This window comes from Carassius gibelio, chromosome A8, assembly GCF_023724105.1.
Source record: "Carassius gibelio isolate Cgi1373 ecotype wild population from Czech Republic chromosome A8, carGib1.2-hapl.c, whole genome shotgun sequence".
NCBI lineage: Eukaryota > Metazoa > Chordata > Actinopteri > Cypriniformes > Cyprinidae > Carassius > Carassius gibelio.
This window is the reverse complement of record NC_068378.1, coordinates 12,225,970-12,252,310: the sequence shown is the minus strand read 5'-3', so window position 1 is coordinate 12,252,310 and position 26,341 is coordinate 12,225,970. Positions and strand designations below refer to the sequence as shown.

Genomic DNA, 26,341 nt, shown 5'->3' with positions numbered 1-26,341 from the left:
CACAAGAAATGGACATTTCTGTTTATTTATGCTTTATATTATATTGAATTATATTATACTTATATTAAGTTGATATTTTATTGAATTAATAATGAAATTAATAATGTATATTGTAAATTGTTGGTTATAACTATATTTTGTAACTTAATGTTAACTAAATGCTAGCATTTTTTCCTGAGACAAAGAAATATTGCTGCCCATTTTAATATGTCTCAGTAATCAGTATAAGTAAAAAATTACTCAAAATTAATATAACATTCTTAATTTTTTACATGTGAGCCAAATAGGCCCTCAAATATAGTATATATAGTGCTCCTGCAGCTCAAGTGGTAGAGCATTGCGTTAGCAAGTGCAAGGTTGTGGGTTCAAATCTCAGGGAACACGTTAGGAGAAAATTGTTAGCTTGAATCCAATGTAAGTCGCTTTGGATAAAAGTGTCTGCTAAATGCATAAATGTAATTTTATTTTTTATTTTTTATTTAAATATGGGCCTAAATATTTTTCAGGGCTATTTTGTGCTTATTTATGTTACATTTTTATCATTACATTATTTTCCCTTTGAAGTTTTGCTTGTTTTCCTTGGATTCACAAATTAATAATTCATAAATGAAACAAATACAAAATCCAAGGAAAACAAGCAACATATCAGTTTTACAAACAACAAAGACATTTGCAAAACCAATTAAAAACATAGAATTGATGGGCAAAATTAGGAACTGGATACATTAGAAAACCTAATTAAGTGAGCTTTCTGTTGAGTTTTGAAGGTTTCTTCCTGGAGTGTTAAATCATGAAGATCTCTGTGTGTGTATCTCCAGCATCATCAATACAACCACAGTGATGAGTACTACACTGAGAGCAGTCGGGGCTCCGATCTGTCAGACATCATCGAGGAGGATGAGGAGGAGCTGTACTCGGACATGCAGCTGGAAGAAGGACGTCGCCGCAGCATCAACTCGCACAACACATTAAAGGTATGGAACAGACACCCTTCCGTCCGCCGTCTGTCTTGGGCGTGGGCCATTGGGCCACAGGCTAGAGGCTGGGACAGACGTAGGGGGATGGAGTATGCCATGTTCTGCAGGGCTCCTCCCAAGGGGTGGTACTAGATGGTTGGCACTTCAACCTTATAGAATAGGATTGAAAGGCCAACTGCAGTTCAGTTAAGTTGGTCTTTAGAGGTAAGAGTATTTTTGTTTTAAAGTAACTCAGTGGATTTGTCCTGATTATATGACTAGAGTTGGTTTTCTGTGTTTTTGTGATGGGGTATTTAAAACTGGAGGTGGTAGACCTCTGATGTTGCAGAAAAGCTTGAGCGGCAGGATCTTAACAGATCACCCCATCCTCAGTCTCTCCTGGGTCTTAAAAGCGGGTTAGCGGGTGGCTTTGCACTACCAAACTTCGACGTCATCAAGTCATTTAGCCAGCTTTGTATAAGCCTGTCCAGTCATACAAAGCTTGATACATCTGAATGGCTTAACCTGAGGCTGCACACGCAATGCATGAGTAAACAATGGAATATGCTTCACGCTCTCCAGATGTTGCAAACTCTATTGTTCAGTTTTAAAGGTGCTGTAGGGAACTTTTGTAAAAAAATATTTTTTACATATTTATTAAACCTGTCATTATGTCCTGACAGTAGAATATGAGACAGATAATCTGTGAAAAAATCAAGCTCCTCTGGCTCCTCCCAGTGGTCCTATTGCCATTTGCAGAAAGTCATGCGCTCCCGGTAAGAAACAACCAATCAGAGCTGCGGTCCGTAACTTTGTTTGTGTTCAAAATGTAGAAAAATGAACATAATAAACGAGTACACCATGAATCCATATTCCAAACCGTGTTTTTAGCTTGTCCTGAATCACTAGGGTACACCTATAATAAGTGTTTATATTCGGACTATTTTAGATTGTTTCGGGGATACCGCGGCGGAGTAACCCAGTACCTTTGTGATTCTTCATAGACATAAACAGAGAAAAGTAGTTCCGGCTACAATGTTCTTCCGCAAGACGCAAGCAGTTCTGTTTATTAACCGCTGGAGCGTCCAAAGTTCCCTACCGCAGCTTTAAGTATTGCATCACTATGCGTTTGTATCTAGTAAAAATTTATCTGGATTACTCTATATAATAGAAATGGCTCTTCTTGCAGATTTTTTTATTTATTGCATATGACAATCACATATGTGCAGATATATACAGTGCGTATTTGTTTGCTATGCCTGAAGTGTTTACCTCATGGAATACAATGCCATGGTTGTAAGTGTTTGTGATTATTATTAAATAAAGAAAAGGTTTGTTTGTGTACTCTATGCATAAGTATTATATAAACTGAACCTGTTTCAAGTGTCAAATTAGCTCCTACATGATCAGGTGGAAATAAACATATCATTCCAAGGGCATTTTGGGAATCTCATTTAAGTAAAGTCTGCTTAAATGAAACGCTCTGGATTATGTTTTTCTCTTGGTTACACTTCTGTTAAGTTTTACTTTTCTCAGTGTAACTTTTCAATTTTGTGAATATCTGCCTTTTCATGAAAAATGTTTAATACTGTTAAGATTTCTTTCAAAATATATCTATGGCTAAGTATTATACAGAAAGGGTTCCAAAAATACATGATGTATTGAATATATGAAGCAATAAATGGAATATTATATTTCAGTTTTTGTCATTTTTGTTTTGAGTTATGTTTTTAGAGACCTGAGCTGTTATTGGGATTGTGGTATGAAAACTAACACCTTATATAAATTACAGAATATTCTACTGTTTTGAGATATGATTTGCCTCAAACTGCAGATATCTGTGCAACACTTTAGTATGATATAAAAAGCTTTATATATATATGCAGTGGTGTCAAACTTCTATACTAAAAAACAATGTTTTTTTTTTTATATTCTTGCCGTAACAATCACCTCTTAGGGTCCTTTCACACCTGTAGATTTATTGCTTTGTTCTCGAACAGTGATTACAATTTTTACAGTGTTGCTTTTTATTCTTTGTGTGACTACCTTTTACACAACAAAGTTTCTAAACAGCTCATAATATAAATCACATGCGAGTAAATTGTCCTCTCATTGGTCAAAGTTCCACGGTTTATTTTCCAGAATTCCGCTCATAACTGTCATCCGTCAAGATGGAACAACAACAGCTTCAAGGGATTATTGTTGTTGTGGTTTTTGTAACTGTCATTATATTCATTTATCATTTTGAACAGGAGTCCAGGATTCGTCAAGAAAACATTTAAAAATGCACCTAACAGAGCAATGAGATAGCATTATAAAATAAAAAGGTGCGCTTTGATTTTAAATGGCGAAGACATGCTCACCCACAGACATTTAGGGCTGATAGGATGAATAGTATGCACATTGGGATGCCGGGACCGTCTAATGCTTTTCGCAGAACTTACGTTATTACCCATCATACATTGGATATAGACTGGTTCATTGGTCCGTTGGATCGAATTGCTTTCCCACTGAAACCCCTTCACAGTTAATTTTCAATCCAGCCGAGACCACCTCGTTCAGGCGATCTCAGACCGATTGTTTTGGTGTGGATACAAGCACGATTGCCGTATTCACATATGCCCAAATTAACAGAGCTTAGGGGTGAAACGTGCCAGGTTCCGAAACAACAGGACAGGTGTGAAAGTTCCCTTAATCTAAAAATATCTGTTACGTGTATCAGGATGATGACATTTTAAAATAGCTTTGAAAATAGATTTGTCTTTTTAATAATATATATTTTTAATTTCCATTCCAGGTTACTGGTCTACTTTTTAACACAATTCACTTGTTGCTTGGCAGAGGAATCTCCATTTTTATTTTTATTTTTTTTTTATTCATGTACTGTATAGTCCTTAGATTTGTTAGTCTTGGTCCTTTGATTGCCTGTTATTCATTTCTTAATGTTCTGAATTTTCATCTGTAGTTGTTGTTGTTGGAATGTGCTATGTAAGTGGATTGTCTCAATGAACCCTGCCTATGTGATAATCTCCAGTTCTCATTTTCTGTACAGTTCGCATTTCCTGATGTTTTCCTTCTGCAGATTCCCTTCCGTCGCATGTCATGTCCGTCATGGAATGAGACTGCATGCCCTACATTCCACCATGACCTCCGATAACTAATTCTGTCTTTATTTTGTCTTTCTTTTCCCATTTTGTTCTCTATTTGCACACTGTTTTATCTTCTCTGCCTATTCTAACACCATCAAACAAAACCCACCAAAAACAATCCCGATTTTAACTAATTGAAAAACGTCAAAATCTAACTGAAACTTTGGCTCCTCCTTCGTCAATCACCCTCTCCGGCTTCTAAAAGGCATATTATAGGCGTCAGGACCTAGCAGTGGACCGGGACAGTTGGGACCTGCAGCGGGAGGTGGTACGACAGCGTTCCTTGCGCTCCCACAAGCGGCTACACAGCATTCCGGAAGTTGCAGAGGAGGAGCAGGACACTGGGGTGGAGGTCCTGGGTCAGCGGCTGCGTTTTGAGGAGGCTTGTCCGGGCACTCCTTGCAGGAGCCCACAGCCCTACCACCAAAACTCACGGCAGCCGAACCACCTCTCCCCGAGTAAGAGTGTCCGCAGGCTGCAGAGGCAGCGCTCCTCTCCACGCTACAGCTCCATAGAGGACCGACCACCATGCTGGAACAGTAGCAGGCAGACCACTAAGAGCCCGGACAGCGGACTAGACTGCGGGAGCGAGGAGGAGGGCTCGCTTGGCTACCGTGGAAGTTACCACTTGTCCAGAGGGGGCAGCCCGCTTCGAGTGGGTTCTGGCCCCAACATGCGGGTAATCCACAGTGAGGGGCCTGTGGAGAGGCGTGCTCTGGCTGCTGGCAGGAAAAGGTCACTGACCCGGCAGTGTAGCATGGAGGAGGACTTCCTGGATACCATTCCGGAGACAAGGAGCATGCGAGAGTCATATCACCATTATCACTATCATCCACACCTTCACCATCCCCAACGCAGGTTCCGGAGCGAGGGCAGGCTGAGCGAGGTTGGCAGGACCTATCACACGGACATTAGGGCATACTCTGTGGCCAGACTCAACAGGGCAATGGATGAACCCCTGGTGTGTGTCTCCTACCCCTCCTCTCACCCTTCCGCCCTCTCATCATCAACCAACTGCTTTGTGTTCTCATCGGCAATCGATTAAACCATTCTTTTGTTCATGGTGTTCCACCCAGTCTGTCATTGGTTTATTTGGTTTTCTTGTTGTTTTGCTTTTTTTGTTTGGTCTATTTTACTAGACATTGCTTAACTTTGTTATGTTGTTGTTTGAGTTCACCTTTTGATGTTAGCTTTTATGACCTTTCTTGACTTTCTTGATTTTGTTTAGACCTCATGTGACTTTGTTTGATTCCTAGAGTGTTGAGTGAAATTTTTTGGATGTGTAGATTTGTTTTATCTAAAGGCCATTTCCGAGTGTTTCTTGTTTCTGTTGTAAGAAGAGTCACAAAATCAAATGACAATGTTTCCACAGTCCTTCAACTTTAGAGTCCATATAAATAGTTTCTAACGGAGGTATTCAAGCCTGTTCCTGGAGACCCACTATCCTTCAGAGTTTAGCTCCAACCAGTTATTCTGGGTCCTCAAGATCACTTGAAAACTCACAGGCTGGTGTGCTGAAGCAGGTTGGAAATAAACTTTGCAGGATAGTGGGTCTCCAAGAGCAAGGCTGAAGACCTCTGGTTTAGAGCAGTGTATACAAACCCTGTTCCTGGAGGCACCCCGTAAGTACATATTTTGGATGTCTCCCTTGTCTGACCAATCCATTGTCGGTCTTTAAGTCTCTACTCATGAACTGATGAGTTGATTTAGATGTTTTTGATTGGATAGAGTTAAAAAAATGTGTAGTGTTGGGGTGACTCCAAGAACACAGTTGGGAACAGAGTATTTGAGTGGAGTGGACCATCAAAAATTTTCTCACTCCTCTCTCCATTCCTCACTCCAAGGCTAAATGATTTCTCTATGTTTAGAAATAATATTAAACAAAAAATAGATGCATAAAACTAAACAATAGTTTTAACATGGTTTATTGGAACATTTCAGTTAGCCCAAGTCCATATTAAATGACTGCTTACCTGTCTGTGCAACGCCTCTCTCCACTATGTCAAAACTGAGGGTAGTTAATTCAGGAATAGAAAGAATATGCTGTAACTTTTACATTTTTCTTCATTCCTGAATGTATGCACGCAATCTATACGTTATGTGCGGGCTTGTGTGCTCTGTCTGTGTGCAGCTATTTAGCAGCACATTAGTTTAGAGCAGAGATTAACAAACTGTACAACATTTACAACATGCTTTAACCTCCCGCACCCGTCCATTGCCCTTTTAACCTTTGTATGTGATCCACATATGTCAGTCTAACTAATTATGTTTAATGCGCTGGTTGGCATAATTTATGCCTATGACAGAGCGGTAGCGGAGTGTTAATCCAGTCAAAATCAAGCCACTCCCCGCTCCGCTCCCAATTCACTCCGCTTACATACTCTGCTTGGGGAACACTGGTTTAGAGTTGTTAATGGGAAGCTGGAAAGACCAAAAGCATGGCTAATCTGTGCATTTAACAGTGCACCATGGACAAGTTATTCAAGCCAGTAAACAATGTGGTGCCACTGATTAGAACAGTCAAAGCTGGTTTGTTTGGGCTTGAACAGATAACTCATCCACACTTATTTGGATTGAGTAGCACAAATACATCATTTTTTGATGCATTTGCTTCCCACAGTTGTTTTCGTCTAATACCTGCTCATACATACATAAGGTTTTTGAATTACTGGCCTAATAGTAATAAATATTCGAAGGGGACCAAATTAAAAATTCAAGAATCAGATAATAAAAACTGTCCATTATTCTGAACATTATTCATTATTCATTATTCAGGGAAATCTCTCAGGATGTCTGTGGTGATTAAGGTCCTGAATACTATCAAATACAGTTCCCCATCGAGGGAGAGACGATGCGTCGATAACGCTTTGGGAACGCATTCTGCGTGAGTGCGTCTGAAGCATCCATGTCAACTAGTCCAATGGCGAGAGTGAGCGTCAGGAGTGATGTCACGACCAGGAATTGATAAAAACCCCAACCGGAGCAACCAATGTTAGCTTTCTGTGCCTCAGCAAGCGATCTGTGTCAAACCTGTCTGTCATATTTACTGTTGTCTTGTGCAAAGTTTATATACAATGGCTAAGCAACTATTCAAACCGTGTGCTTCTCCCTGCCCGCGTTATTTTACTGGTTGGGGATACACACGAGCTTTGTGTAGTTTGTTTGGGAGTGGAGCATGCGTTATCAGCCTTCGAGGAGACTGATTGCCCGCATTGTGAGAAGCTTTCGCTTCGCATGCTCCGCTCCCGCTTGTCACTCTTTGATGAGAAGAGCGGCGAGCATCGCGCTCCTCAGGGTGCAGGACCCGCTTCTGCCGAGGCAGAACGGAGAATGCATTCCTGGGGTTCGCAAATGGATCTCTCAGCGGGGTTGGATACGGGTCCGAGGGCTCTTTCTCCTCCCTTACCTGGGAGATCCATAGCTCAAACTCCGGTGTCGGAAGCCCGCTCCGCGGCTTCTTCCGCCCGGGTGGAGAGCCCATTGCTTCGTTGCTCTAGCTCCGAGGAGTTAGATGTAACGGGCAGTGAAGGTGACACAATCGGGGGGGAAGAGGATTCGCCATCTCTTTCCCCAGCATATGAGGAGTTGGTTGATGTATTAACACGAGCTGTAGATAAGTTACATATATCTTGGCCATCTGATAAACAGAGCGCTCGTCCTAAAAGCAAATTAGACGAGCGTTTTCTGTCTTCTAAAACATCGCCTACATCACGGGGTCTCCCTTTTTTCCCTGATCTTCACAGTGAGCTGTCTAGATCGTGGAATAAGCCATATTCATCACGTCTTTTCAGCCCTCAAGTGCGCATTTATTCTGATATAAGAGGGCTGAAAGAAAATGGTTATGAAGCGATGCCCCGGGCGGAGCAGACGCTCGCGAGCTATCTTTCCCCTGGTTCAGCGTCATCTATTAAGAACCCGACTTTGCCCATGCTCACATCTAATTTAGTGGGTAAAGCTTACACAGCAGCAGGTCAGGCTGGAGCTTGCCTTCACTCGATGGCTTTGCTTCAGGCTTATCAGGCTGAGCTGCTGGGGGAGTTAGATAACAGTGAGGGAGTCAGCCGTGACGAAATTCGCGAACTTCGTCGGGCTACGGATTTATCTCTCAGGGCGACTAAAGAAACAGCACGTGCTATTGGTAGATCTATGGCTGCTTTGGTTTCTACAGAAAGACACCTTTGGCTTAATCTTTCAGATATTAAAGATAAAGATAGATCTTTTCTTTTAGACGCTCCCATTTCTCATGAAGGTCTGTTTGGTGATGCTGTGAATGAAGTGGTTGAAAGATTTCAAGAAAATAAAAAGCAATCTGAAGCTTTTAAAAGTTTTCTCCCTCGCCGATCTAATCCTGATGCTGCTGGGCGTGCAAGGCAGCCCCAGCCATCATGCTCCTCATATCGTGTTTTTCAAAAAGAGAGTGTTGCGTCTCGCGCTCCTCCTCAAAAATCACGGGGACCGAGCCAGCACTCACAGCCAAAGCAATCTAAGCAGAAGCCGGATCTGAGGACCGTTCTTCTCGCTAAGAAAGCTTCGGCTCAGAAGAAAAGGTCCTGACGCCAAATGGGTCAGACCTGTGAGGGCAGCCCCAATCGAGACGGTGCGGTGTACACCTCAGTATACGGTGCCCGTCCGGTATCGGTGCTCTCACGGAGCCGTCCTGCCAACCCCGCCACCCTTGGTGCCTCGGGGCGCAGCGGTCTCCAGCGGGTCTCTGGTGCTGTGTCTCCCAGACGCTGCGTCAGGCTCGCTCCCTCTGAGGGGGGTCCAAGAGCAGTTAGCTCGAGAGGCTGGTCCCCTTAGTAGAATGTCTGACTGAATGGAAAAGTCTGCCGAATATATCTCAATGGGTCCTGCAGATAGTAGAGAAGGGTTACAGAATCCAGTTCGGTTCTCGTCCCCCACGCTACAACGGGGTGTTGCTCACAGTAGTGCATCCCGAGCAGGCTCTGGTCATGGAGCAAGAAGTGAAATCTCTTTTAGCGAAAAATGCTATAGAGCAGGTGTATCCTCCCGACAGGGCATCAGGTTTTTACAGCTGTTATTTCATTGTTCCAAAAAAGGATGGAGGGCTGCGTCCCATTTTAGATCTTCGTCTGTTGAATCGTACAGTTCAGAAATTAAAATTCAAGATGCTGACACTCAAACAGATCGTGACTCAAATCAGATCCGAGGACTGGTTAGTCACAATAGACCTAAAAGATGCGTACTTCCATATCTCCATCCTCCCTCAGCACAGGAAGTTCCTAAGGTTTTCATTCGGGGGCAAAGAATACCAGTATCGGGTACTTCCCTTTGGTCTAGCTCTCTCACCCCGCACATTCACGAAATGCGTAGATGCAGCTCTGGCCCCGCTCAGGCTGCAGGGCATACGTATTCTGAATTACCTGGACGACTGGTTTAGCAGAATCAGAACAGTTGGCGGTTCGGCATCGAGATGTCGTCCTCGCTCATATGCAAAAGTTGGGTTTGAGGCTCAATACCAAGAAGAGTGTGCTATCTCCATTACAGAGGACCACTTTTCTTGGGGTGGTATGGGATTCGGTCATGATGCGAGCCTCTCTTTCGCCCGCTCGTGTAGCCAACATCCTCACAGCCACTTCAGAGCTAAAGCTAGGCCAGTCACGCACTGTAAAACAGTTTGAGAGATTGTTGGGTCTCATGGCAGCAGCGTCCAATGCTCAGGACCAGAGGGTTCTCCCCGAGGGGAAACCCACTTCGTACGATCAAGATCACGCAGCGGTGTCTCCGCGCCTTGGTCATATGGAGAGAACACTGGTTCCTGTCCCAGGGGCCGGTATTGGGAGCTCTTTGTCATCGGGTTACCATCTCGACAGATGCTTCCCTTACCGGCTGGGGAGCGGTAATGCAAGGCCGCTCAGCTCAGGGTCTGTGGGAGAGCCATCATTACTCTTGGCACATCAACTGCCTGGAGATGATGGCTGTCTTCAAAGCTTTGAGGCACTTCCTGCCAGACCTGAGGGACCATCATGTGCTGGTCCGCACAGACAATACATCGGCGGTCTCTTACATCAACCGTCAGGGGGGTCTGCGCTCGCGCCCACTCTGCAAAATAGCGCACCAGATCCTCCTGTGGTCACTGGGGAAATTACGCTCTCTGAGGGCAATGTATATACCAGGGACTCAGAATATTGAAGCAGACACCCTGTCGAGGCAGGTGCAGATCAGGGGAATGGAGGCTTCACCCTGAGGTGGTGGAGCTCATATGGGAATGTTATGGCCAAGCAGAAGTGGATCTGTTTGCGTCTCAGTACACGACGCACTGTCCACTATGGTTCTCCCTTACTCATCCAGCCCCCCTGGGATTGGACGCTATGGTACAGATGTGGCCGAGGCTACGTCTGTACGCCTTTCCCCCTGTTGCTCTGCTCCCAGGAGTTCTGGAGAGAGTCCGCCAGGACGGAGTAAGTCTACTTCTCGTAGCTCCACACTGGCCGAGTCGATTCTGGTTTGCGGACCTGATTCATCTCCTCGACGGTTCTCCCTTGGAGATCCCGATCAGGAAAGACCTTCTATCTCAGGCCGGGGGCACTATATTTCACCCCCGGCCACAGATTTGGAAGCTTTGGGTGTGGCCTCTGAGGGGGCGCAACTCATAGAGAGTGGTCTCTCAACTGAGGTTGTGGAGACCATTCTTAGCTCCAGAGCTCCAGCTACGAGGAAACTTTATAGACTCAAATGGAAGGTTTTTTCTTCTTGGTGTTACCAACATCAGTGTGACCCCGTCCACTGCTCTGTTGGCTCAGTTCTTGAGTTTTTACAAGACCGCTTCACTTCTGGTCTATGTCCATCCACCTTAAAAGTTTACGTGGCGGCCATCTCGGCTTTCCACGCCCCAGTGGGTGGTGCATCTCTGGGTCGAGACCCTCTTATCTCTCGTTTCCTTCGTGGCACCTTGAGGCTGAGACCTGCAACTCGTTCTAGAGTGCCGGCCTGGGACCTGGCTATAGTTTTAGAAGGCCTTTCTAGGGCTCCGTTTGAACCCCTAGATTCGGTCTCTGAGAAGTTTCTTTCGTTTAAGACTACTATTCTCTTTGCTATTTCGTCCCTTAAAAGAGTCGGAGACCTTCAGGCTCTCTCGGTTTCTCCCACCTGCCTTGAATTTGCACCTGGGATGGTCAAAGCATTTCTCTATCTGAAGCAGGGATACGTCCCTAAGGTACCGACCGTTGTTCCGAGACCTATTGTTCTGCAGGCTTTCTGTCCTCCCCCGTTTGCATCTTCAGACCAGGAAAAGTCTAACCTCTTGTGCCCGGTGCGAGCATTGGACACTTATGTTCATCGGACTTCTTCTTTTCGGAAATCCGATCAGCTGTTTGTTTGTTTCGGGTCACCTAAGATAGGTCTTCCTGCCACTAAACAGACACTTAGTAAGTGGATAGTTGGGGCTATCTTTCTTGCCTATGAGTCTTCTGACCTACCGTGCCCTTTGGGGGTCAGAGCTCATTCTACTAGGAGTATGGCGGCCTCTAGAGCCTTATTATCTGGGGCCTCTCTTCAGGATGTTTGTGATGCGGCAGGCTGGTCCTCGCCACTCACATTCGTCAGGTTTTATAGCCTAGACCTGGACGCTACTCCCGGGTCTCAGGTTTTTAATTCTTGAGGCGTTGGTTTTTCTGTCTGACACTCAGGCACTTGTAATATGGCGGTTTGGGTATTCTCGTTCCCAAAGCGTTATCGACGCATCGTCTCTCCCTCGATGGGGAACGTCTCGGTTACGTCTGTAACCTCGGTTCCCCGAGAAGGGAACGAGACGATGCGTCTCCCTGCCATACTTCCTTCGTTCCTGTGATCGACTTGCTTCGGCACTGTCGAAGCTAACACCGGTTGCTCCGGTTGGGGTTTTTGTCAATTCCTGGTCGTGACGTCACTCCTGACGCTCACTCTCGCCATTGGACTAGTTGACATGGATGCTTCAGACGCACTCACGCAGAATGCGTTCCCAAAGCGTTATCGACGCATCATCTCGTTCCCTTCTCGGGGAACCGAGGTTACAGACGTAACCGAGACGATTTTCAGCACGCTAAAGAGTTGTAATGACAGTTTTATATACTCAACACATTGTAGGCAGACCATAATGTAGAATAATATGATTCAAAAATCTAATCACAAACTACATTGAAAACTTTAGCATATGAACTGAAGAGGAGCAGAACAAAAACCAAAATGGTCTTTAGCTAAGCATCTGATTTCTGCCAAAACCCTGCTCATGTTGTTGTCAGAGTTTGTTTCAATTGTTTATGTTAAATGTTTTGGCGGGTTCATCCTACTTGTTTCACTTAGGACTAGAATCTTGTTCTCTAAAGAAATCAGTTTATGTATTTTTATAAAAAAAAAAAAAAAAACATTTTAGGGTTGATGGGAATCTTTTTTTTAAATTTAATATCTATTTTTAAAGCACTACTGGCTTTGATTAACATTTTGATATTTGCTTTTGAAGATTTTAGGGAGCTCTCCCTCAACAGGACGCTCGGATCGACTGGACCATTCCGGCCATAGGACGAGTCGCAGCCGTCCACCCGCTCAGAGAAGACCAATGACAGTCCCTTCCATTGGTTAGTCTGGTCACATGATGTTTGGACTCTCCTTCCCTTCCTTTAGTGTCTTTTGTAGAGACACCTATTGTGTATTCCTCTGTTTTCCTTACATTCCTTGATGACAGTTCAGGTGTTCTGTAAGCCCTAGGAGTCACTTTTGGTTGATCTTTGCCACTGATTCTATTTCAGATTCAATAATAATTAGACAGGCCAAACACTGTCGCCTAGAAAACCATCATGTTAAACATTGCTGTTTTACTTTGGCGCAACTCATGTCAGCTGGCTTTCAAAACTGTTTTAAGATCAGTATGCAATTTTTGATGCCTTAGTGCTAAAGAATGGCAATTCCGATCCTAAAACACTCATCGAGAGCCTTGAAAATGTCATAATCCACAACTCACGGGCTGAGTAGAGGGGCTACGGCTGTAATGCTCTGATTGGTGTTTCCATAGAGATCACCGTGGAGAATAACAGTGAGGGGAGTGAGGGGAACCTCTCACCTATCAAGGATGATGTTTACTATACCAGTGTAGCCCACCGCAGGACATGGCCCCCACAGCGAACAGAGCACCAATATGGTATGTGGCGTGGCGCCTCCATGAAAAAGAAAATTTAACCAAATTACCAGAACAAATTTGAACTGATATATCAGATTATTAGAAGAGTATCTTGTTTACAGACCCTTATGAAATCAAAGGAAGAGTTTTGTGGCTTTTAGTTCATGGCAGTTTGAGTGGCCAATAAAAAAAAGCTTTAAAGCCAGTTTCAGTTACTCAGATAAATTTAGTTTGATCAAGCCCCTATTTTCAGGCTGAAGAAGATTGATTGGTGATTATATATTATATCCTTAGTGCATTAGAATTACACATATTAAGCAATTATTATTTACAATGTGTATATACACATCTTCTCCTAAATGCATGTACTAAAACAAACCTTTGAAGCACCTAAACTCCCTTTTTCAATAGGAAAAACATGAATTCAGGAAAGCAGAGTGAATTTTTTCAGGTGATTTCATGGGGTCTTTAAAGTATTATTTCTATATTAAATGCAAGTTAAGCTCTACTGACTGCTTCTGTGTCATGCTGTTTATCACAGATACAATTTTAGATCCTAAAAAGATTATAAAAAGCAGTTCCACCAGAATAAATGCTAAGAGAAGAAAATATATTGTCTCAAAAGTTGAGCTACAAATCTTAAAGACAATACATGAGATTAGTGTGACCGTTTTGCTTTATTAACCTTGTCTAAATAAGTCATATCCAGTCTTTCAGCTCATGTTATTTTTGCGCTAAACCCTTACACCTTACATTTTCACAAATAGGATAATTATAGTGAAGCAAACATGCTATTACTACACAGAAGTTCAGCAGTAGTCTTAGCATTAAAATTTGGGACAGTTGTACAGCTCAAACAGCACATATATTTAGCCAAAAATACAAGCTTCGCGTTTCTTTTAACCTATAGATTTACATTGTAAATGTAGTACTATAAACATACATAACTTTTAAATGGGAAGCATATCGCAGATACAGTTGCTAGAGCTTTACTTGTATTGTTGACCTTAAAAAGAACAGAAGCTGCCTTTACCTTAGAACACGCAGGAGCCTCTCATTAACATTTGAAAGACAATCATGAATGAGGCATATTTATCGAGTTATTTTTTTATTCATTTACCTTTTATATGTATATTTAGTTTTTAATCAAGAGGCAAATTCTATTTAAGTACTATTATTGTACCTTTTTTCCCCTCAATGTAAATTTTTCTTTATTTTAGTTACAGGTAACTAGGATTAGGTTAGGGTTTCGGTCTGTTTAAGGGTGATCACTCCTTTCTTTGTGCTTATTGTGTGGTCTAAAACACCAGACAGTGTTTGTGAACCCCTCTTCTCCTCTTGCTCCCCTTGTTGCCTTTTTCCTTATCATCTATCTTTTACTCAGCTTCATTTGAGATCTTCGATTGTTTCTTTGCATGATTGTCTTTTATACTGTTGGCTGTTGTAAGACTGCAAACCATAAGAGCAGAGATGTCCTCACTCCTGTACCAGCTTTCATAGAGCTCTATGATGATAATGTGAATGTTCTTCATGTCCTTATCAGTAACTGGGTGCATGATTCACTTGTATCAGCTTCATATACACTTTTAATTAACTGGCATGGTCTACCATTTACTCCTCTCTAAGACTTTGGCATACGATAACAGAAAAGAGATTGGTAGTGGATCATTCCAGTGAAGAGTTGCTGCATGTCTGTCTAAGAACTGTTACAGTAAAACAGCAATGTTTTAATTATTCCCTTGTTCTTTTAACATGCATGCATTCTTCTGTTTTCAGTATGCTTGTATATTACCCCACTGCTGTGCTGTGCGCTAGATGATTTTAACATGCATTTGTATCAAGTGTGATTTCATTTTTATCAGATTTTGTCTCACTTTAAGAAGGAATGGTGCTGTATATCACATAGTCATATATCAGCACACTGTATGTCATTTTCTCGCCATTGTTTAGCTGTCACAGACTGATGCCTCTGAGGATATATATTAGGCTAAGTGTCTTTTTTTGGCTTTAGCCGTCCTTTGATGTCTGTGTGTAGCAGAAGCTTGCCCTCTCCTGTGTTTCAGATGGGTATGGAGGACGGGACCGGCGGTCTCCAGACTACTATGAGTCAGAGCCAGAGGACTTGTCCCGAATCTTTGTGGCCATGTTTGACTATGACCCCCTGTCAATGTCACCTAACCCTGATGCTGCAGCCGAGGAGCTTCCCTTCAAGGAGGGCCAGATCATAAAGGTTCGTTGTTTTTCCATTTCTTTCCACCTTTTAAAACTTTTTTTTAATTTCTACTCTATTTAGGGGCTGCATCGATACAGATGATCATTATGTGTTTGTACTAATGTACACATTTAATTGCCAATAATAAAAGTAGTGATTATTAAATTATATAGTATAATATAAAATTATTAATACACATTTTAAATAAATATGTATTTATATGATGATGCTAATAACATGATTTATTTTTTATTACATTGTGCTTTCATAATTTTTATTATAAATTCTATTATGATTTCTATTCTATTCTATTTCTACTATTTAGGGCTACTAATAGTTGATGATGTTTATGTGTTTTTGTCCCCATTAAAAATATTATAAGTGTATAATTTTTCAATATTAATTTAGCAATATATAGTGAGTATTTTATCCATTTTATCCATTTATTTTTATGTTTGTATGTATGTATATATATATATATATATATATATATATATATATATATATATATATATATATATATATATATATATATATATATATATATATATATATATATATAATATGGATTTTTATTGAATTATAGTTCAATACATAATACATAAATTCATTAATAATTGTACACCTGACTAATTAAATAAAATTATTGTATTAAATTATACTGTTTTATTCTGTGCACCAATACAGAAGTTTTGACTGGTAAAAAAGTTGATAACTAATTTTATATATTTATGTAACAATATAGACTACGTTTACAAGCTGTTAAAATTCGGGTTATGGTCGGGTTAAGGTCACTATTTGGGTTTCTGAAACATTCGGGATAACCCGTTTACATGCGTGAGCAGAGAGAGTTACTCCTGTATACATGGAATGTGTAATCAGTCGCCAATATCCCGATGTAAACGGCGACGCACGGTTAGCGTCTGGACGTAATACGCATTATGCGTCATTTCCGATTCTTCTTCCTGTATCCAAAGACTCAAAAGACCAAGATTCCTTGCGAATAGAACATGCGCAGAACACACATTTTGATGGGGATATGCCGAAACACGTTTACAAGACCAAATATTCGGGTTAGAAAAGGGGTACCCCAGGTATAATATCCCGGTTTTTAAAAATATGAGCATATGCGGGTTTTTGCCGGTGTTTACATGGCCGTGCGCGACCGGGTTATTGCTAATATCCCGGTTTTGAACGGGTTATTGGCTGCATGTAAACGTAGTCATTGTTTCCAGTATTGAAAGAATGGTTCTTTTTATTGTTACCTTTTATATTTCATATCTAAACATAAGTATATATATTCATAATGATCTATTTTATATAAATAAAAAGTTGTGCATTGCTAATTATATATTCTGTTCTGTTCAAGTGCTAGTCTAGTGCAAGTCAGTTCATTGCCTTCTTGCCATTTCAGTGTTCATAATATAGCCTACATATCTTCTGTTTGCCGTGGCCATTAACATTTATTTAATTGCCGGACATTTCATCCAAAGTGACATACAAATGAAAATAATACAAGCATAAGTAAATAATCCAAGATAGAAAACCTCAGAAGTAGTACTACCTTACAAAACTGGACATTAGAGAGAGTGTAATTAAAAAGGCAATGAAATGAGTTCAGTTATGGCCCTTCTGTGTTGTCCAGGTGTTTGGAGAGAAGGACACAGATGGATTCTATAGGGCAGAGATCTGTGGTCGCAGGGGGCTCGTCCCCTGTAACATGGTCTCAGAGATCCAGACGGATGATGATGAAATGGTGGACCAGCTGCTCAAACAGGGCTTTCTTCCTCTCAACACACCCATTGAGAAAATAGGTATGAACTAACAGGTCATTTGTGCTGAACCTTGTCCAACTCACCCCTATGTGCTTCATTTTCTGACTATTCTCTTTTTTTCTGATTTAAGATTTAACATGGTGCTAGTCTGTAAGTTGTCTACCTTTTCCAGACTATTCCTTACAGTACATAGTATAACTCTTAAAGGGATAGTTCACCAACTACTCATGTAGTTCCAAATTCATAGGACTTTTTTCATCTGTGCAAAATAAAAGCAGAATCCTAGCAGAATGTCAAAGATGGATTATTCCTTTAAATCCCGTGCCTTCCTTGCCTTCATTCTTTCCTCTCTCTCTCTCATTCATTTCTTCTTTGCTTTCCTCTTTTCTTTTCAAGTAAACTGTAATAGGTTCAAAGATGGCCGTTCAGTTAATCGCAGGTCCCGGAAATCCAAGAGAGGTTTGTGCCCACAAAATCTTTCCACCAGTTTTCTTTTCTTTTTCACTTAAGTACCTTTTCACAGCTCACCTCCATGTTGCCCTTCAACACTTGAATGTCACACAAGCATAAGTTCTTCTTCCTGTTCTCATGTTCTGTTTAATTTTTTTTCAATATGATGTAGACTCAAACTTTTGGACCCTACAGCTCAGACTAGTGGACATTTGAATTTAATATTTAGAAGTTGTCTACTAAATGTGACTACTGGTTTTTCATGACTATATTCAAGAAAAAGTTCTGCATGTGTCAGCTAAGAACATATTCTGCAGAATTTGTATAATTTATAGTCGTAAAAAATTATGATAATAAATATTAAATGGTTGCTGTATTAGCTTAGTAGAAAGTATTTTAACTTTGAAAAGAAAAAAAAAACACTTAATATGCAATTCTTAATTCATCCATTAGAGGGCAGAAATTGAAGTCTTGAAGTCATTATTACAACAAGGCCTGCTGTCATGCATAAATCATGCTCTTTTTTGACATATTGTTTAATTTTAACATTTTAATCATCAAAGAGTACTTTTCTTTCTCTCCAGTATTTATTGCTGATTTATTTGTTTTGCTCGTTTATTTTTAACCTCTTTTTTTCCAGAGAGGAACAAAAGGAGTGGAAGGCAGCACCAGGTGTCGACGCGGAGGATGGTGGCCTTGTACGACTATGACCCCAGAGAGAGCTCTCCTAATGTGGATGTGGAGGTACTAAGAGACTACATTTTGTCCTGGCTTTTTCTCGTTCCATAAGCTTCTGATGTTATGCTGGCTTGCCTGGATTTCTGCCGATGTCTGCTTTTATAATAGCCACCAAATTCATTTTGCAACAGTTGGTTTATGTGTTAATTGTTACTGTTCATTCAGATGGCACATGGCAGCTCTAAATGTTAAGTTCTGGTTGCAGAGAAAATGGAAATCCTGTCATTATATATTCACTATTACTGTACATCATTCTAGTCCTGTGTGACTTTTCTTCTGTGAAGAAATCCTTTGTAAAGTCGAAGTGTGTAAATTCTGTGCCAAACAGAATTGAAGAATTCCTGTTTTAAAATCCTGTTTTAATATTATTTTTACATTGTTATAGTATTTATTAGTATTTAAATGTAGCTTTTTATCTTTTTTTTTCTTTTTTTTATATCAGCTTTAATTTTAGTAAGTTTTTAGTAAAGGTGTGTTTTTCTGTCATTTTGTTTAGTTTTTTTACATTTGTTTTTATGTTTAATTTTATTTACATTTTTGGGTGAATTTTAGTACAGGTATTTAAGTATTTATTTCAGTTAGTTGTCAAAGCAACGTTTTTAATTTTAGTATACATTCTTAAAGTTTAGATTTTTCAACAAAAACATTTAGGTTTATTTCAGTTACCAACACTTTTTAATCATTTTATTTCAAGATAACCGTACCATTACTGGTCCGTCATTGTTAGGAAAACAAATAGTCCCACTCCAAAAACCTCAACCAATAAAGTGATATGCACTTCAAAAATGTATCTGTCAGAGGACATCAAAATAGAATAACATCAAATTGAAAAGATTCATGTTCCCATCCTGACAACCAGGCCTGCTTTCAACATCTGTACTTGGTATTAGTGTAACTGTACTTCATGTAAGATTCTAATCATAAAAAACATCAACATGAAAACTGTTCATTTAAAAGCACATAACTGGTTGAAATGTGTCCTTAGTAGTAACGTCCATCAAATTTGTCCAGTTCAATTCCAATTCTATAAAAAATAATAATAATAAACCTTACCGAACAAACACGGTTACATTAGCTAATAATTATTAATAATTATAATGAAAGTTTTTACACCCCACTGTCACTTACTGTCACCTTTGCATTGCCGCTGGCACACAGGCCCGCTATGGGGGCAGCTTGCAGAGTGAGGAGGTGAGTGTGAAAGGAAGTAGTGAGTTTACACTCACCGGGCTTGTGCCAAATGACACTCTATTCCCTGCTGAAGGAGCTCACTGCACTGCATCAGCACCTGTACTGTCTGTGGAGTGTGGACATCTCACTTCCAGGACCCAAAGATCATAGTGCATGTGCAATACATTTGCATTTCATACTGAATGTGTTTTAAAGCCTTCATAATTTGCTTTATGAATGATTCTCTAAGGAAATAAGCGCAATGAGACGCTTTATATTCCGTTAGAGTCATGCTTTAGTAAACATTTAAATGAATCCCAATGTGTGTGCATGCATTTATTATTATCATGAATCATCATAATGCATTCATAAAGGCTTTGTGAAACCTGCTCTGCTGTAAGTGAGTGAGTTCCTACGAAAGGAATAGGGAATGGTTATTTGTGACCCTGAGATCTCTGTGTGTGGTTTTTGCTGCTGCTGTTGGACTGGAGGTAAAGGGTTACACAATCAGTGTGGTTTGTGAACACAGCTCCCAGTCTGACAGAGAGGACCTGCCTTGCCCAGTGTTGGTTGATCTGTGTGTCTATTTCACAAGTTTTGTGGATGTCGTCTTGGACCTAAATCAGTGAATGTTGCTATACAGTAAATTATTGCTATTTCATTTTCATTCGAATAGAGTAGATTCTTTTAGATATCTGATGTTACTTAGGTTTGTTTTTAGGAGTACCGTCTATATTAAGGCCTAAACCTCATGTAGGTTCAATGTTTAGATAAGTAGGTTTTAATTCTGTCAAGGTAATGTCGCCTTCAATATCTAAATAGCGTGTAAGTGTTCAGAAGTGAGAACAAGTCCTATATAGACATGATTGATAGAGGCTGATTTATGATTGATTGATTCTTTAAAGTGATTAATACATCTGCATTGTGATTGTAAGTGTTGAATATTAAATCAGCTCTGTGACAGTTCTGAACGATGTCTGAAATCGAGCACGTTTTACTTTGTCTGCCCTTCAGGCCGAGCTGACGTTTTGTGCAGGTGATGTGATCACAGTTTTTGGAGAGATCGACGAGGACGGCTTTTACTACGTGAGTAAATGATTCACACCGTCTCTGTTCCTGGTGCAGACACTGTATTCTGCGAATCTGTATTGCACAACACCTTATGCTGTTCATGTTACGGTTATGAACAGAAGAGAGCCGCCACACTGGGATTTAGCCTTAGATGCATGATGTCCTCTGTTTTCTATTCAGGGGGAGCTCAATGGACACAAGGGTCTGGTCCCCTCCAACTTTCTCGAAGAAGTGCCTGATGACGTGGAGGTTTACCTCACCAACCCCCCGAGCCGTCACCCCCAGGACCACCCGTCCCGGACAAAGAACAAAAGGGTACATCCTGTTTCACACTAGCCCTCTGTCATCCATTCGCTCTTTTCTTAAATCTCCTTCCTGCTCCGCTGTTTTCCTCTTCTCCGTCTGTGTTGTGTTGTGTGACAGCCGGTTGCTTTTTTGACGGATCGTTGAAGGAAAACAGAAAACAAAAGAGAGACTTAGAGACATGCTGTAATATACAAGACTGAGGAACCTTTATTTTTATGTCAGATGTTCTGCGGAGGAAAAATGTGAACTGTTAATGAAATTGCATATTCATAAAGCATTGTTTGGAAAAGAAGTATTGACACAAAGAGACGTTGCCAGATGACTTGTTGTTTATTGTTATTATTAATGGAAAAAGAAGCACTAAAAGACTATTATTTTTCACCTTGTTCACAAGTGAGGCATTGTAATAGATGCTTTATGAATGTACAGTAACTGTGTTTAAAAGTGAAATCAGTTTATAATAGAGGAGATAGTTTGGTGTACAGAGAACTGAAACCATGTCGAACTGTAGAACTGCATGCTTTTTCTTTCAGGATGCTTCAACTCCATTGTGAATTTTTTTATTTTTTTTTGGGTGCTTTTACGGATTGAGTCCAGTTAAGAAAAAAAACACTTTTGTATATGTTTCCGAAAGAATTGTTTTTTATTGTATATTAACTAAAAGAGAGACACAAAGCAAATGTTGCAAGTATAGAGAGTTACCTGTAGATGTAGATATTGTACAATTGTCTGTATAAAAACAAAGAAGAAGAAAAGAGAAAAAAGAAAATATAATTGCTGATGGATGTTCTGCTGAATCATCAGGACCCATCAAGGTTTTTCTGCATTGAAAGTTTTGTGATTCTTTTCTCATATTCATTGTGCAGACAATTGAAATGCATTGCATCATGGCATTGTTTTTTTTTTTTTTTCTCACTTGCTTGGCAAAACAGAAGAAGAGTGTTCATTTCACTCCGTAACGGCTCAGTATCTGTCACGTAAGTGAGCAACAGAGGATACCACAAATAACGCTGTCCTCGTCTAATGCACACGACGCGGTCCTTATTACTGCACAAAACACACTCATATGACACATTCACAACAACCATTTACACAAAAGATTCAGAAAAAGTGGCCATAGACTAATGAAGTTGATGTTTAAAGTTTGAATTGCTTAAATCATCATTTCAGAATTTGCATATGAAATAAATGGATCATAATTAATAGCATTTTTAATTTAATAAACATTTTCTTAATATTTAAATGTTTAATTAATATGTACTGATTATGTTTATTATTTACAAATATTTTATATTTAGAATGTATTAATATATTATATAATAATAATAATAATATATGTAATTTTTTATGTTTGCAATTTTAATATTACAATTGTATTTAAAATATTTGTAAAGATCTAAATTGATTCAAATATTTTCATTATTATTATTTTTTTAAAAAAACATTTTTATTCATTAAAATTACTATTTAATTAATAGCGGTTAAGTAGTGTAAAAATGACAGTCTTAGTATGCACACAAATTCCCTGCAGAAACATGCACTGACTGAGTTACTCATCATTGTCATGGCCTGGAATTACCATGTCATATTTTTTGTGCATCAGTTCACAGTACCAGAAGTGTGGCTGCTCCAAGAGCTGTGATTGGTAATATCTGCTGTCAGTGCATTAGACAGGCACAGCTGGTATCTTCAGTTGTTTCTCTGGGTGTTGTTGTCCATTATAATGTTCGTCTTTCATTGACTCCTACTGTAAGTTATAAGAAGCTATAAGGCCATTGTTGCACGGTCAGATTTGGACCCCTGACCCCACCCCTTATCTTCTCTAATGTGTGCAGTTTAGTAGCTTCCTAGTGTAAGCCCTGGGATATACCCTCTCCTCTCCTGTAGCTGTGCACACTATCATACCACACTGAGCACAAATTCACAATAAACGCTTTTGAAATGAATACTGAAACATTGGCCAGGTCCACCGGATCATAAAGGTGTGTGTGTGATTGGGGTGCACTATTTCCATTAACTCTTGGAATGATCAAAAATGTCTAGCAAGCATAAGTATCGTTACCCTTATCGAGTAGATTTTAGTTGTATACTGTTTCCTGAACTTGATTAAGTTTGTGCATTCTTACAGCCACTTTTGTAAATGAAGCTTTTTTAAAGCAGGTTTGATTTGGCTCCAACACCCTTGGTGAAGTTACCATGCTGAAAGGTGATAGATTACTTCAAAAGACGGGTAAATTAAATACATATCTTCTCTTTTCATTACTATTATAGATCATGTTGCTGTTAGCATAAATAATACATTTCATTTTGTGTTATGCAACTATGCCACTGATATTAAGGGCAACTTATGGCATGTAAAATATGTGTTTACTCATCCCCTGGCCATACAAGATGTAGATGGGTTTGTTTTTTCATCAGAACAAATCTGGATAAGTTTAGCATTACATGAATTGTTCACCAATTGATTTCCCCTGCAGTGAATGGGTGCCGTCAGAATGAGAGTCCAAAAATCTGATTAAAAAAAACAACACAATAACCCACACATCTGTTAGCGTCTTGTGTGTCATGAAGATGTTTTTCATTTTAAACCGTTCTGCTTCTGGCTATTAATAGTGTGTTCCCCGTCTGATTGTGATGTTTTTCTGACGGCACCCATTCACTGCATATGATCCACTAGTGAACGAGTGATGTAGTGCTAAATTTCTCCAAATATCTTTTGATGAAGAAACAAAAAAGAAATCTTTTGGGTTACACCACATATCGTTCACAGATTACTGTTTAGAGTGCCGCCCCCTAATATCGGGGTCTATTATTCATGATGTAAAATGTACTATTGATTGCTAATTGAGTGTAAGGTGGCCCTGCTGGGACAGAAAGGACTGTGAGAGGAGATGGAGTGTCTGTTGTACAGTAATGACATTGAGATGCTTTAAAAAGCAAAGAAACACCTTCTTCTCTTTTTAAACATCCAGCCCTGAACTGTCCCCTGCGGGTCTTCCGTTAGGTTCCCGTGGAAAAAGCGGGGTCCTCCCAGAAGAAGTGCCAGCCCCATAGTACGCCTACACATCCCGGGGTCCGGCAATCCCACCCGGCGCCCCCGAGCTAACTCTAAGAAAACAGGACTGCTCTCCAAAGGAAAGAATCTGTTAAAAAGGCTTGGTGCTGTCAAATAGTTTCACATTACTCTCTTCACAGCAGCCGGGATAAAGAGATTGGAATTGCAGAGAAATGACCTTAGAAGGTGGGAAAAAGAACATTTCTCCCATCTTCTGTTTCTGTGATCACATGGATTGGCCACGGAAAAGAGAAAAGGAAATGGTGAAAACTAGGGCTTTCATGACCACAACTTCAGCTTTATGCCATTGAAACTGTTCTGCAAGTTCTGTCTGCCCATGTTTGATTCTTAATAGCACAGAAACGCTCACTAAATGTGACTTACTAAAATGTTGTGTTATAGATGTACAATACAAGGGATGTTCCCAGATAATGAAATAAAATCTATATTTATTTAATTAGAAGGATATTGAATTGTATTCATTTGAATGGATATTCAATTTATTGTTGTTTAATAAAGCTTTTAAATATTTAATAAAAAAAAATTATTAATAATTGTCATTATAATAATTGAATATCTCTTAAACGTAATAAAATGTAATATTACAATATAATAAATATTCAGTAATAATAATAATTATTATTATTAGACTATATTTTTGGCACATTTTTCATCTAGACCTGCTGTTCTTAGAGAATAACCTACTGTAATAATGTAGCACAAAGTTTTAGGAGTTGAAATGTGATGAAATTTAGGTTTTACAGTGACTAGGCATGGCCTATATTTCTACAAATACCTTGAGGGAAAACCGTGTGTTCTGCCACTTTTGACAGGAGTATTTAGATTTTTTTGAAAGCACTGACAGGTCACGAAACACCTTGTGAAAGTGCGCCTCCTCATATTTGCCTTATTCAATGCACAATGGTTCGTGTTGTGTCCAGTCAGTTGGGTGAGATTTGTCTGTGTCGTATGCAGTCATGTCGATGCTTTCCTTCTAAAAGAAAAAGTGTACTTCAAATCTGTGTGACCAAGTGTTTTTTATTTCATTTATTTATTTTTCAATGGGTGTCAAAATTAGGCGCGGGATTCTAACTTCGTTTAAACACTTTGAAAGGAGCACATGTCTGTTTAAATGCTTCAGAAATCCATTCACGTGTAAATTGTGCATGCAGCTGAATGCAACAATTTGCATAAGAATGTTTTTTATTTATGATTTACACAGAAGCAGGCCCTTAATTTCCACTTTTAGCACAACTTATTCAGAGTTTTGCATAAATCAGTTTTTGTTGTTGACTCACTGATGCCTCTACTAGCATTCAAATCATTCGAATAACATGATGCACATATTCTGTACTTGATAAGGATGAAGGAAATAGGCAGTTGCGAATGTATGGCCAAGGAAAACCTTTGCAGAAACATTTCTAACAGTTATTCCGTCTCAAATATGTGATCCATTTCATCCAGTCTGTACTGTATTTCTTCTCCATACATTGTTCATCATGTTTTGTTTGTCACTTCACCCCTTCATTCTGTCCTGAAGGAAACATAATAAAAGTAGGTTTGCAAGGATGGACCGAGGCTGCCAAAAAAACAGTAATGTATGGGAAACATTCTGTATATCTTCTACAATTTTCAGCCAAATTTCCAGGCATGTGAATTCATCAGAATAACTGTTTTGTTTTTGTTTTTCTCCCCGGAATAATTTAATCATAAGATCTGTTACAGAGCGTTGCTTCTACATGTTTGAGTGACTGCTGCTCTTTTTGTACTTTTTTGTCCATTTGTACATTCTTTTTAAATGTTTATACTTGCTTTTCAGACTGCCTTTTTTCTACATTAAACTTTATAATCTGACAGTGCAAGCTTTTCCTCATGGTGTCTTCAAACCGTAATGTTTTAAAGTCTGCAATTGTGTGCTAGCTTTATGAAAAAGAATTATAAGCCTATATTGATGATTATCAAATGTTGTGTGTGTGCATGTGCAGTTTTATATCAGAATAAATTTGATATTTTATACACACTCTTGTATGTGTTTATTTTATTAACTTAAGTCAAGTTTCTGCTGTGTTACATGTTAGTGATTTTATTTTATTTTTATTTATTTTTTTGAGTAAGGGTAGATAAAATATAATCATAAACGTCCAAAAGATGGCGCCAAAAGTCCATAATTGCACGCCGATGTAGTGATTTAAAACAAAAAAGGGACTAGAATTTTTTGTGGTTGTTGTTTTTCCTCTTTGATCTTTATTATCACCTATTTACGTTATAAAATCAAAGGTCTCTCTCTTAAACACACTCAAAAACAGTATAATAAATTATTCTTACCTGCTATTTCTGCACAAACTTT

The 26,341-nt window shown here is 39.6% G+C and overlaps 1 protein-coding gene across 18 annotated transcripts in view; it reads left to right on the top strand.

The window, feature by feature from the left end:
- Positions 1-26,012, top strand: part of LOC128018479 (RIMS-binding protein 2-like) — a 103,517-nt gene extending 77,505 nt beyond the window's left edge. For 5 of the 18 annotated variants that reach the window (XM_052604001.1, XM_052604000.1, XM_052603999.1 and 2 more), the window contains 11 exons: positions 819-974; positions 12,564-12,678; positions 13,113-13,238; positions 15,281-15,447; positions 17,075-17,243; positions 17,601-17,663; positions 18,295-18,398; positions 19,551-19,583; positions 20,577-20,648; positions 20,814-20,948; positions 21,872-26,012. In XM_052604001.1, coding sequence (XP_052459961.1) covers positions 819-974; positions 12,564-12,678; positions 13,113-13,238; positions 15,281-15,447; positions 17,075-17,243; positions 17,601-17,663; positions 18,295-18,398; positions 19,551-19,583; positions 20,577-20,648; positions 20,814-20,948; positions 21,872-21,898 — 1,167 coding nt within the window. In that variant the 3' untranslated portion in view covers positions 21,899-26,012. Of the gene's footprint in view, positions 1-818; positions 975-4,310; positions 5,067-12,563; positions 12,679-13,112; positions 13,239-15,280; positions 15,448-17,074; positions 17,244-17,600; positions 17,664-18,294; positions 18,399-19,550; positions 19,584-20,576; positions 20,649-20,813; positions 20,949-21,871 lie in introns of all 18 variants that reach the window. The other 13 variants (XM_052604006.1, XM_052603997.1, XM_052604005.1 and 10 more) reach the window with 11 other exon arrangements.
- Positions 26,013-26,341: the final 329 nt, after the last annotated feature.